This window comes from Lithobates pipiens, unplaced genomic scaffold (assembly GCF_037356315.1).
Source record: "Lithobates pipiens isolate NorthernLeopardFrog02 unplaced genomic scaffold, aLitPip1_a1.2 Scaffold_8, whole genome shotgun sequence".
Classification (NCBI taxonomy): Eukaryota; Metazoa; Chordata; class Amphibia; order Anura; family Ranidae; genus Lithobates; species Lithobates pipiens.
The window spans coordinates 617,322,059-617,337,560 of record NW_027507903.1 but is presented as its reverse complement, the minus strand read 5'-3'; the positions used below and the strand labels follow the sequence as shown (position 1 = coordinate 617,337,560).

At 43.7% G+C, this 15,502-nt stretch overlaps 1 protein-coding gene across 1 annotated transcript in view; it reads left to right on the top strand.

Annotated features, from left to right (window-relative positions):
- The window catches only part of LOC143961421 (very-long-chain 3-oxoacyl-CoA reductase-like), a 121,026-nt gene that overhangs the window by 58,550 nt on the left and 46,974 nt on the right, over nt 1-15,502 (top strand). The window contains exons 5-6 of the mRNA XM_077470705.1: nt 13,545-13,612; nt 15,267-15,311. Coding sequence (XP_077326831.1) covers nt 13,545-13,612; nt 15,267-15,311 — 113 coding nt within the window. The remainder of the gene's footprint in view (nt 1-13,544; nt 13,613-15,266; nt 15,312-15,502) is intronic.

Here is a 15,502-nt window from a genome sequence, read left to right as displayed (position 1 = left end):
TTTTTAGTACTCGCCGACACCAATTACTGATACCTTCCAACAACTGTTTACACTTCAGCTGTCAGAAATGGTGCAAAGTACTGAAAAGGGATTTTTTTTTTTTTTGCTGTGCTTTTTTTCAATGTGATACGTGTAAATATATGTTAGAGGTGTAAAAGCCAGAATGGGGATGTGCGCATGTAAACACACAGATTCCTGTTCTGACAGGGGAGGAGAGACAGATCTTTTGTTCCTAGTGATTAGGAACAACGATATGTCTTCTCCTCCAGTCAGTCCCATCCCCCTAGTGTTAACCCCTTCCCTGCCAGTGACATTTATACAGTAATCAGTGCAATTTTATAGCACCGATTGCTGTATAAGTTTCAATGGTTACAAAAAAGTATCAAAAGTGTTTGATCTGTCCACTGTAATGTCGCAGTCCCACTAAAAATTGCAGATCGTTGCCATTATTAGTAAAAAAAAAAAAAAAATTCCATAAATCTATCCCCTATTTTGTAGACACTAAAACTTTGTAAGGAACGAGGTGGCCCTGCTCCTTAACAACCATTAATTGCTGGCTTTTTTTTCTTTACATTTCAGCTGTCATTGGGGGAATCCCAATCAAAGTATCGGTTTCAGGTATCAGAGCATTTACATAAGTACTGATACTTGTGCAAATGCTTAGTATCGGCACTGATACCGATATCAGTATGAGTACAACCCCAGTGAAAACATTAAAGAACAAAATAACTGTAATGTTACATTGAATTTCTGAGCCACACTTGTTTGTAAACATTGTACACAAGCTCCTTATTTCACAGCTGACAGTGTATCAGCTGCTGTATTACTTGGCAAGTCCTGGCTGTCATTTTGACAGCTGGAATTGTCAATAAGAGCAGTGGGAAAGGGCAGCCAAGGCATGCTACTTGTATGCCCTGTGCACTTCAGTAAAGTTTTTTTGGGTGTATGTACTATGTCTAAGGTCCCCAGCTGGTGAACTATATAGAGACCAAGGAAACTATTCTAGATTGTTAGAAGAGGAAAGTCATTTGGAAAGCAGGCTGTAGAAATCTCAGCAGTCAAGTACACAGTCCCTTATCTGCTGGGTGTTTCATTGAAATATATCTGTAGCCAAAACATGTGTGAGTTAGGGTCAAAACCCTGCCAGAGGCTCAATAGGAGGTTACAGGAAATCTCTAATTGAGGGACTGTGAGGGTGTCCCCATTGGAAGATTTCCCCTCTCCTCTTGTTTCCAGGACTTGAAACTTGAACATTTAGAATTTCTGCTTACAGCCATTCTCAAAAGTTTTGAGAATGACACAAATATAAATTTTCACAAAGTCTGCTGCCTCAGATTTTATGATGGCAATTTGAATATATTCCAGAATGTTATGAAGAGTGATCAGATGAATTGCAATTAATTGCAATGTCCCTCTTTGCCATGAAAATGAACTTAATCCCATGAAAAAAACATTTCCACTGCCTTTGTGAAGAAGGCTTCAGGTCGCCCGAGAAAGTCCAGCAAGTGCCAGGACTGTCTCCTACAGTTGATTCAGCTGCGGGATCGGGGCGCCACCAGTGCTGAGCTTGCTCAGGAATTGCAGCAGTAGGGATGAGCTTCGTGTTCGAGTCGAACATCGGCTGTTCGCCCGTTCGGCGAATTCCGAACGTTATGGGCCGTTCACGCCAAATTCGTGTGGCGCTCACGGCCCACAATGCACTGCGATGGCGCAGTGCATTTCTGGCTCATGATTGGCCAAGCATGCACTGTGACCCCGCATGCTTGGCCAATCACCCCATGCCGGCAGCGAGGAGAGCCATGATTGGCCATAGGCAGGATGCCTGTGGCCAATCATAGCTCAGGCTGTGTAGTACACGCCCCACACTATATAAGGCCGCCAGCACGGCGGCCTTGTGTAGTGTGTTGGCGTCTGTAGCAGTTAGTGGGTGTTCTGTGTACCTTCAACACAGTATACACCGATCGTTATCGGGAGATTTTTCGTTCTTGCTCTTCTGTAGTGGTTGTTGTCTGTGTGCCCTGACCGCAGTATACACCGCTATATTCACCTATATAGCTAGCGATATATCTATCTTTTATAATAGAGCGGTAGGAGCTTGTGCGTGCTGTCTGCGTGCTCTGAACCCAGTATACACCGCTATATCCACCTATATAGCTAACTATCTTGCTCGTTTTAAATAGAGCTTTCAATCAGTGTTAGGAGATTGTGCGTGCTGTCTGCGTGCTCTGAACGCAGTATACACCGCTATATCCACCTATATAGCTAACTATCTTGCTAGTTTTAAATAGAGCTTGCAGTCAGCGGTAGGAGCTTGTGCGTGCTGTCTGCGTGCTCTGAACCCAGTATACACCGCTATATCCACCTATATAGCTAACTATCTTGCTCGTTTTAAATAGAGCTTTCAGTCAGTGTTAGGAGATTGTGCGTGCTGTCTGCGTGCTCTGAACGCAGTATACAACGCTATATACACCTATATAGCTAACTATCTTGCTCATTTTAAATAGAGCTTGCAGTCAGCGGTAGGAGCTTGTGCGTGCTGTCTGCGTGCTCTGAACCCAGTATACACCGCTATATCCACCTATATAGCTAACTACCTTGCTCGTTTGAAATAGAGCTTTCAGTCAGTGTTAGGAGATTGTGCGTGCTGTCTGCGTGCTCTGAACGCAGTACACACCGCTATATCCACCTATATAGCTAACTATCTTGCTCGTTTTAAATAGAGCTTGCAGTCAGCGGTAGGAGATTGTGCGTGCTGTCTGCGTGCTCTGAAAAAGACGGACGGCAAAACAAATTATACAGGGGTGATAACCCTTCCCTATGTTTTCCAAAAAGCTTAAAAATAGTTTTTTTAACTGGAGCTACACTTTAAAAATATACCAGTTGAAAATTTCAAACAGATTCAACTTAACACAACAAACCTACACAGTCCCTGTCTTGTTTGCACCGCCTGTATACTGCTGTTCTGAGTATATAAGGCCTGGGGGCCACACATATTTCCTTTTTTTAATATGGGTACGGGCAGGGAGGGCTACCCATGCCATTTTTCTCAATGATTTTCAACCATATTGCAGGAACCAGATATAACATTAACCACTTTCAGACCGGACCATTTTGCTGGTAAATGACCAGAGGTCTTTTTACACTTTGGCACTGCGCTGCTTTAACTGGTAATTGCGCGGTCATGCAATGTTGTACCCAAACGAAATTTGCGTCCTTTTCTTCCCACAAATAGAGCTTTCTTTTAAAGGTATTTGACTGACTCTGCGATTTTTATTTTTTGCGATATAAACGTAAAAAGACTGCAAATTTTGAAAAAAAATGATATTTTCTACTTTTTGTTATTAGAAAAATCCAATAAACTCAATTTTATTTGGTAAAAAAAAAGTCAATAACTGTATATTTATTGGTTTGCGCAAAAGTTGTCACATCTACAAACTAAGGTACATTTTCTGGAATTTACGCAGCTTTTAGTTTATGACTGCCTATCTCATTTCTTGAGGTGCTAAAATGGCAGGGCAGTACAAAACCCCCCCAAATGACCCCATTTTGGAAAGTAGACACCCTAAGGAAATTGATAAGAGGCATGTTGAGCCCATTGAATATTTAATTAAATTTTTTTTTTTTTTACATAAAGTTGTCACTAAATGATATATTGCTCACACATGCCATGGTTATATATGGAATTGTACCCCAAAATACATTCTGCTGCTTCTCCTGAGTACAGGGATACCACATGTGGTCGACTTTTTGGAAGTCTAGCCGCGTACGGGGCCCCGAAAGCCAAGCACCGCCTTCAGGATTTCTAAGGGCATGCATATGTCATTTTACTCCTCACTACCTATCACAGTTTTGAAGGCCATAAAATGCCAAGATGGCACAAAACCCCCACAAATGACCCCATTTTAGAAAGTAGACACCCCAAGCTATTTGCTGAGAGGCATGTTGAGTCCATGGAATATTTTATATTTTGCCACAAGTTGCGGGAAAATTACAAACTTTATAAATTTTTCACAAAGTTGTCACTAAATGATATATTGCTCACGCATGCCATGGGCATATGTGAAATTACACCCCAAAATAAATTTTGCTGCTTCTCCTGAGTACGGGGATACCACATGTGTGGGATTTTTTGGGAGCCTAGCCGCGTACGGGGCCCCGAAAACCAAGCACCGCCTTCAGGCTTTCTAAGGGCGTAAATTTTTCATTTCACGCCTCACTACCTATTACAGTTTTGAAGGCCATAAAATGCCAAGATGGCACAAAACCCCCCCAAATGACCCCATTTTAGAAAGTAGACACCCCAAGCTATTTGCTGAGAGGCATGTTGAGTCCATGGAATATTTTATATTTTGCCACAAGTTGCGGGAAAATTACAAACTTTTTTTTTTTTTTTTTTTTTTCACAAAGTTGTCACTAAATGATATATTGCTCACACATGCCATGGGCATATGTGAAATGACACCCCAAAATAAATTCTGCTGCTTCTCCTGAGTACGGAGATACCACATGTGTGGGATTTTTTGGGAGCCTAGCTGCATACGGGGCCCCGAAAGCCAAGAACCGCCTTCAGGCTTTCTAAGGGCGTAAATTTTTGATTTTACGCCTCACTACCTATTACAGTTTTGAAGGCCATAAAATGCCAAGATGGCACAAAACCCCCACAAATGACCCCATTTTAGAAAGTAGACACCCCAAGCTATTTGCTGAGAGGCATGTTGAGTCCATGGAATATTTTATATTTTGCCGCAAGTTGCGGGAAAATTACAAACTTTTTTTTTTTTTTTTTTTTTTTTCACAAAGTTGTCACTAAATGATATATTGCTCACGCATGCCATGGGCATATGTGAAATTACACCGCAAAATAAATTCTGCTGCTTCTCCTGAGTACGGGGATACCACATGTGTGGGACTTTTTGGGAGCCTAGTCGCGTACGGGGCCCCGAAAACCAAGAACCGCCTTCAGGATTTCTAAGGGTGTAAATTTTTGATTTCACACCTCACTACCTATCACAGTTTTGAAGGCCATAAAATGCCAAAATAGCACAAAACCCCCCAAAATGACCCCATTTTGGAAAGTAGACACCCCAAGCTATTTGCCGAGAGGCATGGTGAGTATTTTGCAGCTCTCATTTGTTTTTGAAAATGAAGAAAAAAAAAAATAATGTATATTTTTTTTCTTTTTTTCAATTTTCAAAACTTTGTGACAAAAATGAAGGTCTGCAAAATACTAACCATACCTCTCGGCAAATAGCTTGGGGTGTCTCCTTTCCAAAATGGGGTCACTTGGGGGGATTTTGTGCTATCTGGGCATTCCATGGCCTCCGAAACTGTGATAGGCAGTGAGGAATGAAATCAAAAATTTACACCCTTAGAAATCCTGAAGGTGGTGCTTGGATTTTGGGGTACCGTACGCAGTTAGGCTCCCAAAAGGTCTCACACTTGTGGTATCCCCGTACTCAGGAGAAGCAACAGAATGTATTTTGGGGTGTAATTTCACATATAACCATGGCATGTTAGAGCAATATATCATTTAATGACAACTTTGTGCAAAAAAAAAATAAAAAAAAATAATAATGTATTTTTTCCACAACTTTTGTCAAAATATAAAATATTCCATGGACTCGACATGCCTCTCAGCAAATAGCTTGGGGTGTCTACTTTCTAAAATGGGGTCATTTGGGGAGGTTTTGAACTGTCCTGGCATTTTATGCACAACATTTAGAAGCTTATGTCACACATCACCCACTCTTCTAACCACTTGAAGAAAAAGCCCTTTCTGACACTTTTTGTTTACATGAAAAAATAATTTTTTTTGCAAGAAAATTACTTTGAACCCCCAAACATGAAGTGTTTTTTTAAAGCAAAAGCCCTACCGATTAAAATGGTGGGTGTTTCATTTTTTTTTTTCACACGGTATTTGCGCAGCGATTTTTCAAACGCATTTTTTGGGGAAAAAACACACTTTTTTTTATTTTAATGCACTAAAAATCACTATATTGCCCAAATGTTTGATGAAATAAAAAATATGATCTTAGGCCGAGTACATGGATACCAAACATGACATGCTTTAAAATTGCGCAGAAACGTGCAGCGGCGACAAACTACGTACATTTTTAAAAGCCTTTAAATGCCTTTACAGGTGACCACTTTAGATTTACGGAGGAGGTCTACTGCTAAAATTAGTACCCTCGATCTGACCTTCGTGGTGATACCTCACATGCATGGTGCAATTGCTGTTTACATATGACACCAGACCAACGCTTGCGTTTGACGTTGCGCCTTAGCAGGGGGGGACAGGGGTGTTTTTTTTTTTTTTTTTTTATTATTTATTTTGCTTTTTTATTTTATTTTTAAACTGTTCCTTTCATTTATATATATATTTTTATGATTTTTATTGTTATCTCAGGGAATGTAAATATCCCCTATGATTGCAATAGGTAGTGACAGGTACTATTTTTAAAAAAAATTAGGGTCTATCAGACCCTAGATCTCTCCTCTGTCCTCAAAGCATCTGACCACACCAAGATCGGTGTGATAAAATGCTTTCCCAATTTCCCAATGGCGCTGTTTAAATCCCTCAAAATCTAAGTCATGAAATGCTCGTAGCTTCCGGTGTCTTAGGCCATAGAGATGATTGGAGCCATTCTGGTCTCTGATCAGCTCTATGGTCAGCTGGCGGAACCACCGGCTGCATTCTCAGGTTCCCTGTTGGGACAGGAGAGCCTGAGAAAACCATGGAAGATGGTGCGGGGGGGGGGACATTCCCTCCCACTGCTTGTAAAAGTAGTCTAGAGGCTAATTAGCCGCTAGGATTGCTTTTACATAAAAGCCGACCGCTGACTGAAAAGAATGATACCAAGATGATACCTAAACCTGCAGGCAGGTATACATTCTGGTATAAGCACTCAAAGTCCCGCAACATACCAGTATGTTGCTGGAACTGGTTGGGCATATATTGTAATTTTTTTTTCATGCAGCCTGTGGGCTGAACGAAAAAAAAATATTGATCGGTGGGTATGCCCACCATTAGATACCACCCTTCATCCACCCACTTTTAATGGTGGGCATACATGCACCATTTATATATGCCGAAGCATGGGGGCATCCTCCCGCAAAAGGTAGGAGCAGATCGCTCCTCCACCCCGTATGCTCCCATGCTTTGGCATATATGCTCTTTTTTAACTGTGGTGGTGAAATCACCCCCGACAGTGCTGGAGTCGCGGCTTTACGTATTGTGGGAGCAAACGCTGTTGCTGTCAAGATAAATAAATCCGCTCTGCAGCAGAATGGCGTACCTGCTAAGCAAATGATGGTTAACAATAAAACAAAGTAACATTACAGTATAACAGTAGGACTTACCATACCTGCAAAGCAAATACAAAAAAAATAGCAAAAAATAACACATTTAACACAATCTGTGCCTAAAATATATATATGCCGAAGCAAAAAAGTTATGCCGCGTACATACATTCAAACTTTTCCACGGGCAAGCCCTCCGTCGGAATTTTGACTGTATGTACGTGGCATTAGGAGCAAAATCGCTCCTCCACCCCTTATGCCCCCATGCTTCGGCATATATGCTCTTTTTTAACTGTGGTGGTGAAATCACCTCCGACAGCGCTGGAGTCGTGGCTTTACATATCGTGGGAGCAAACGCTGTTGCTGTCAAGATAAATAAATCCACGCTACAGCTGAATGGCGTACCTGAAAACAAAAAATGGTTAACAATAAAACATTGCAGAATAGAATACAGTACAAAGGAGCAGAACAATAGAGAGAGAATAGAGAGAGAACAATAAAACGACAACTATTTTTGGTTTTTTTATTTTATATTTTTTTTGGTTTTTTGTTTTTTTTACTTTTTTTTTTTTAAACACTTTTTTATGTAACTTTAACACTTCTGTTGTAACGGTTCCAGCGGTTTGGGTCTCTCAAAATGCGATGGCATCTTGGGAGACCCTGTGAACGTGTGCCTAGCCTGTGCAATGCTGTACCCTACGCTAATACTCAACTAGTTCATGGTAGCGTTCAAAACATTCACCAATGCAAAGACCAGGATTGTCAGGACAGCGGGGACAACAATAACGGGTGTCACGCCTAAATCCGCGCTTTCTACAGACACGACATTTTCTTTGGGGGGCTTGTTGGGTAGGGGTACTCGGGAGGGCATAAAGATAAAGCCTCTCATGCAGCCGGCTTACTGCATCTGGTAGGGGAAGGTGAGGTGGAGCACCGCCTGGATACAGAAGGGCTCTGACGATATCCTCCTGGAATTTAAGGAAGGATCCAGTCCGTCCTGAAGCTTTGTGTAGTACATAAGAATTCAGTATAGCCAATTGGAATAAATAAACAGACACTTTTTTGTACCAGCGTCTGGCCTTACGGGCAACTAGATACGGCGCCAACAACTGGTCATTGAGGTCCACCCCTCCCATGTTAAGGTTATATTTGTGGACACAGAGGGGTTTCTCCACAATACCAGTCGCCGTAGAAATTTGGACTGTCGTGTCTGCATGAAGGGAGGTAAGAACGAAAACATTCTTATTATCCCTCCACTTCATAGCGAGCAAATTATTACTGCGCAAGCAGGCTCTCTCCCCCAGCCTAAGACGGGACTCTACAAGCCGCTGGGGAAAGCCCCGGCGATTAGGTCGCACGGTGCCACATGCTCCAATCTGCTGATCAAACAAGTGACTAAACAGTGGCACGCTTGTGTAATAATTGTCCACGTACAAGTGGTACTCCTTTCCGAATAAGGGTGACACCATGTCCCACACTATCTTGCCAGCGCTTCCTATGTAATCAGGGCAGTTCTCCGGCTCTACGTGACTATCTCTACCCTCATAAACCATGAAACTACGTGTATAGCCTGTGGCCCTGTCACAGAGCTTATACATCTTGACCCCGTATCTGGAACGCTTGTTGGGGACGTATTGTTTGAATGACAAGCGACCAGAAAACGTAATCAGGGACTCATCAACGCAGACAACTTGATGGGGAGTAAACAAGTCTGCAAAACGTTGGTTGAAGTGGTTTATGAGGGGCCGAATTTTGTAGAGCCGATCGTATTCAGGGTCTCCACGAGGACGACAGAGTTCATTGTCGCTGAAGTGCATGAACCGCAAAATCATCTCGTATCGTGCCCTGGACATGGAAGCAGAGAACACGCGCATATGGTGAATTGGGTCAGTGGACCAATATGACCGCAACTCACTTTTTTTGGTTATGCCCATGTTGAGGGAGAGGCCCAGAAAGATTTTAAATTCGGAAACCGTAACTGGTTTCCATTGTTTGGCAAGGGCGGACTGGGGAATAGTGGCGATGTGTTGACCAGCGTACAAATTGGTTTGGTCCACAATAGATCTATAGAGATCTTCGGTGAAAAACAGTGAGTAAAAGTCAAGTGTCTTAAAATCAACTGTTTCCACGTTAATGCCAGGTTGGCCAGTGAATGGGGGAAGTACGGGTTCTGCAGAAGATGTGGGCACCCAAATAGGATTGGCGAATTCTGCAGGAAGGGCACTATGGGTACGACGGGCCTGTCTTTGTCTTCTTCTTGGTGGCAGCGGGACACTACTTGTGCTTGCCACCTCGCCAGCTTGAACTGCACTTATGGGACTCGCCACATCACCACGTGTTACTGCAGTGCTGGATGTACGTCCAGGGTGTACTAGGCCGCTGGTGCTTGCCAGTTCACCAGAAGGATGAGCGTCTCTAGTACGTCTCTGCTCCATACGAGTGACCTGCGGTTCCTGCACCTCAACAACAGAATACATTCGGGATTGGGCACACCTGTTCTTAGCAGCGGCCTCATCTCCGTCGTCAGAGCTATCTGTCATGGAGCCGCTGTCCTCTACAGGATCGTATTCTGAGCCTGAATCTGACAGAAACGTGTAGGCCTCTTCACTAGTGTACCTTCGCTTTGCCATTTTGGGCTCTAAATTTAGGGGTACACTAGTGAGACTCACAGGTAAAAAAGCACCTAGCCTGTCAGCGACTGTTTCAAAACGCTACAAAAAAAACTGTTAGCGATCGCAGGGATCAAGCCTGACTCTGCGAACGCTGCAGTTATGTGTGTTGTGTTTTGTAAGTGACAGTGATCGATCGATACTGCACTTGGGTGGGCTGGGCTGGGCTTGGCGGAGGGGCTAAACGCAGGTGCTAGCAGGTATCTGGGCTGATCCCGCTAACAATGCGTTTTGGGAAACCTAAAATGCTGGCAACGCTAATATAGATCTGATCAGATACTATATTACTAAGGGAGGTGTATGCTTTGCGCGTGGGTGTTAGCGGTACTGGCACTAACCTGACGCTGGGGCGACGCAGACCTTATCTGACCCTCAAACTTATATCACCCGCCGGGTGATCAGGGGGTTAAACCTTTATTAGGTAATAAATGGCGGGTGCCCTGAAACAAAAAAAAAAAAACTAACCAACCAGCGTCACCTGTAACAGTTATATGGTGATCACTGGTGAAAGGGTTAACTGGGGGGCAATCAGGGGGCTATGCGGTAGTATATGGGGGTCCCTGACGCTATAAAAAGCTGCGGCGAACCTAAATACTTACCTGCCTAACTAGCGTCACCTGTGACACTAATACAGCGATCAGAAAAAAATCGCTTATTAGTGACACTGGCGACGGGGGGTGATCACGGGGTTAAACCTTTATTGGGGGGGTTAGGGGGGCACCCTAGAGCTAAAGGGGGCTAACCCTAACTGCCCTAACAGTTATTACAGTCACAAATGACACCAATGCAAAAAAATAAAAAATGCACTTGGTGTCACTGTGACTGGGGGGGCAGGGGTGATTGGGGGGGTGATTGGGGGGTGAAAAGTATGCCTGGCGTGTTCTACTGTATATGTAGTGTTGGGTGCAACTCACCGATCCTCTCTCCTCGGTGCCGGAACGAAAAAGACCATCACGAGGAGAGATTACATCACTTCCTCTGCCTGTGTTTACAATACAGGAGAGGAAGTGATGTCACGAAGGATTTCCATTCGTCGGGAGCGATCGCGAGGGGGTGGCCATGAATGAATGGCCGTCCCCTCATCCCGGATCTCTCCCGAACGAATGCCGACCGCCGCAGGCACCGGGGGGGGCCCGATCGGGCCCCCCACCCGCGGGCAGGCAAGGACTTATATATACGCCCATATGCCTGCCCGTGCCATTCTGCCGATGTATATCGTCGTGCGGCGGTCGGCAAGTGGTTAAAACCGCAAGCAGTTTTAAATGACGTTATTTTTGTTAAATGTCATTTTGTGCAGGGACTGTTCTAAACACGGGAAACACGTGGCACTTCACAGGCATACTACCGACACCCCCCAGGCACGATATTTAAAGGAATATTTCACTTTTTTTTTTCACTTTAATTGTCATTAAAATCAGTGCTCCTGCCAAAACGGCCATTTTTTTGCATTGACCCATGTCCCCTGGGGCAGGAGCCAGGTCCCCAAACCCATTTTAGGACAGTATCTTGCATATTAGCCGCTAAAATTAGCACTTTTAATTTTGAACGTTCGAGTCCCATAGACTTCAATGGGGTTCTAACATTCGTTCGAATTTGGGGTCCGTTCGAAAGTTCGGCTCATCCCTAGGCAGCAGGCAGGTGTGAGTACATCGGCACACACAGTGAGGAGAAGACTTTTGGAGGATGGCCTTGTTTTAAGGAGGGCAGCAAAGAAGCCCCTTCTTTCCAGGAAAAACATCGGGACAGACTGGTATTCGGCAAAAGGTACAGGGATTAAACTGCTGAGGACTAATAAATCCCCTTTCTAAATGGGGATGCAGAAAAAACCTAGTCTGGAGAAGAAAAGGTGAGCGTTACAATCAGTCCTGTGTAATGCCAACAGTAAAGCATGCTAAGACCATTCATGGGTGGGGAAGCTTCTCAGCCAAGGGAGTGGTCTCACTCACAATTTTGCCTAAGAACACAGCCATGAATAAAGAATGGTACAAAAACTTCCTCCGAGAGTAACTTCTCCCAACCATCCAAGAACAGTTTGATGATGAACAATGCCTTTTCCAGCATGATGGAGCACCTTGCCATAAGGCAAAAGTGATAACTAAGAGGCTTGGGGGAAAAAGAACGATGAAATGTTGGGTCCAGACCTTAATCCAGACCACAATCCAGACCTTGTGGTCAATCCTCAAGAGGCGGGTGAACAACCCCCCCCCCCCCCAAATTCTGACATACTCCAAGCATTAATTATGCAAGAATGGGCTGCCCTTAGTCAGGATGTGGCCCATAAGTTGATTGACAGCTTGTCAGGGCGAATTGCAGAGGTCTTGAAAAAGAAGGATCAACATGGAAAATATTGACTCTTTGCATAAACTTAATGTTATTGTCAATAAAAGCCTTTGACACTTTTGCTTGTAATTATACTTCAGTATACAATATCAATATGTGGCAAACATATCTAAAAACACTGAAACAGCTAACTTTGTGAAAATGAATATTTGTGTCATTCTCAAAACTTTTGGACACAGCTGTACTTTTATACTGCTAGGACACAGAATAAAAACCTGACAGACCTCTTCTCTATGTTATCCAAAACAAAAAAGATTTTTGAGATACATTTTTACTGGACCTTGAACTTTTTTGGGAGGTTCGCTTACAAACATAAAGCACCTCATAGAGACTCCGATCACGTCTATGGTCTAGGACAGTGATGGCAAACCTTGGCACTCCAGATGTTTTGGAACTACATTTCCCATGATGCTCAACTACACTGCAGAGTGCATGAGCATCATGGGAAATGTAGTTCCAAAACATCTGGGGTGCCAAGGTTCACCATCACTGGTTTAGGAGACCGGAAGAGCTGAAGATGTAAACACTGGCCTTGTTTTTTGGAAAGCATGAGATCGATGTGTTTTTTTTTTCTTATGCTTTCAAGGGTACAGGAGAGATATGGGGTCTTATAGACCCCAGATGTCTCCATAAAGAGGACCTGCCGTTTACGTTTCTGGTGATAGGAATAAAAGTGATAAAAAAACTTAAAGGGAAAGTGTAAAAATATTTTTAATAATATAATAATAAAATATATGTTTACACCGCACATTTGAGGTATCGGCGCGAACATTATAGCAAGAGCAATAATTCTAGCACTAGACTTCCTCTGTAACTCTAAGCTGGTAACCTGTAACTTTTTTAAAGCGTCACCTGGGAGATTTTTAAGTATCGTAGTGTGCACAATTTTAAAGCATGACATGTTGGGTATCTATTTACTTTTGGGTTATATGTTGTGTTTTCTTGCATTAAAATTCTTTAAAATTAATTTTTTCTAAATAAAAGTGCGTTATAAATAATTAAATAAATAATTGGATATCGACAGACAATGGATTGAGTTTTGTCAACCTAGGGCAGGAAATGTGTTACTGGCATGATCACCAGGGCAAAATAAAGAGAAAAGGCCTAAAAAAACAAACAAAAAAAAAACGAATGCAGCCACCACATCTACCTACAATTTAAATCTTTAACCGCAGTTTATATATTTGTAAATAGAACTAACTATAATCCCTGTAGTAATCTGACTTTCTCTTGCAGTGAATAATGTCGGGATAATGTTTACCCACAAATCAACACGATTTCTCAGCACCCCCGATTTAGGAAAGGTGAGTGACGACTCCGGCACAACAGTTCAATATGTCACTGTGCAAAGCCTGGACAGCTTTGGGTACACACAATCTCCAATAAAATACACACTCCACCTCTGCCTACATGGCATAGTCTTGCATTAGTCATTCTACAAGAATTCTAATTGCTCTGTGTGCAATACAGACAGCCACTAGAGAATGGTCCGGCAAATCCATATTTGGTGTGGAGTTGAGACACAGAAAGCAGAAAAAAAGTTAGAAAATCGAAACAAAAACTATTTTAAAGTGGCTTTTTTTTATTCAATAACCAATTCTCTTGAATCAATGGAATCACCAAAAAACAATATTTTTTTTCTCAAAGAATAGGTATGGATACTCACATCCCCCTACCTAGCCTCACGTTCAGGATGCAGGGCTCAGGAGTACATATTGTGCAGTGCTCAGGAGTGTGTATTGCACTGGGTACAGGGATCAGGAATGTGTATTGCACATGGTTCCTGCTCAGGAACGAGTATTGCACAGGGTGCAGGGCTCAAGAGTACACACTGCAGGGGGTGCGGGGCTCGGGTGTGCACACTGTACAGGGTACGGGGCTCAGGATTGCAAATTGTACAGGGTGCGGGGCTCAGGATTGCAAACTGCACAGGGCACGGGGCTCAGGAGTGCACACAGCACAGGGTATGGGGCAAGGAGTGCACACTGCACAGGGTGTGGGGCTCAGGTGTACACTCTGCATAGGGTGCGGGGCTCAGGAATGCACACTGCACAGGGTGCGGGGCTCAGGTGTGCACACTGCACAGGGTGCGGGGCTCAGGTGTGCACACTGCACAGGGTGCGGGGCTCAGGAGTGCACACTGCACAGGGTGCGGGGCTCAGGTGTGCACTCTGTATAGGGTGCCCTGTTCAGGAGTGTGTATTGTGACATGGTCAGATGTGCATATTGCACAAGGCACGGGGCTTAGGAGTGGGTAACAGAGGCTAGTGTACAACCCCCCCCCCCCCCCCCAAACCTCCTCTCCTCCAATACATAGCTCTCCCCCCTTCCTAGTACACAGCTCTTCTCCCCTCCACAGTACATAGTTCTTCTCCCCTCCTCCCCCTCTCCTGTCCAAACCTCCTTCCCCAATGCAGAGCTCTCATTCTACAGCGCACTTTTCCCCCTTCCCTGATGGCCAGTACTATACAGCTACTTAAGAGTGGCAAGGAGAAGTCCTCTGTGCCAAATGGGTGAGATGCTTGCAGGGGCAGACACTGCCCCAAGACTGGTGCCCTTCTTTCTCAGTATCATATGGTTAGTGAAGGTTCTGTGTGAGATGTTTTAAGAGGCACTGTCACTGGTAAGCACAGAAGCCAGCAGAGGAGGCAAGTGGTACAGAAAACTTCCTCCTTGGCTTCTGTGTTTACCAAGTGACAAGTTGGTGAATGGTGGGCACAGGGCCAGTGCTGGAGGTGGTGGTACAAAGTAGTGCTATGTGCCGTTCTCCTATGTTAAATTTAAATTTTTGTCCACTAGGTTGTGGGGTTGGGGGCTGTGTTTAGTTAACTGGAATGGGAGTTTATTAAGAAAAAAAATGTGAAACAATAAAACCATCATTTTGTCCTGCTTCTCCAGTAGAATGCAGTTGTGTTATTCAAATGATTTAATAGTCTCTTCTTTGTTTTTTTTTATTAGAAACTGAGTGACATTGTTAACTGCAACATGCTATCGCTACTCCAGGTGAGGGGTCTTAAAAGTCTTTGCTGGGGAAGGATCTGCTACGAGCCACAGTAGGCTTCTGTCCAAGGGCTCAGTCACATGTGCTATCCCTCTGAAAAGTCATCTGCGGTGTATCATTTTTTCTGAAGGCATAGCTCCCAACTGTCTCTGATTTGGAGGGACTGTCCCTGATTTGGAGCAATGTCCCTCCA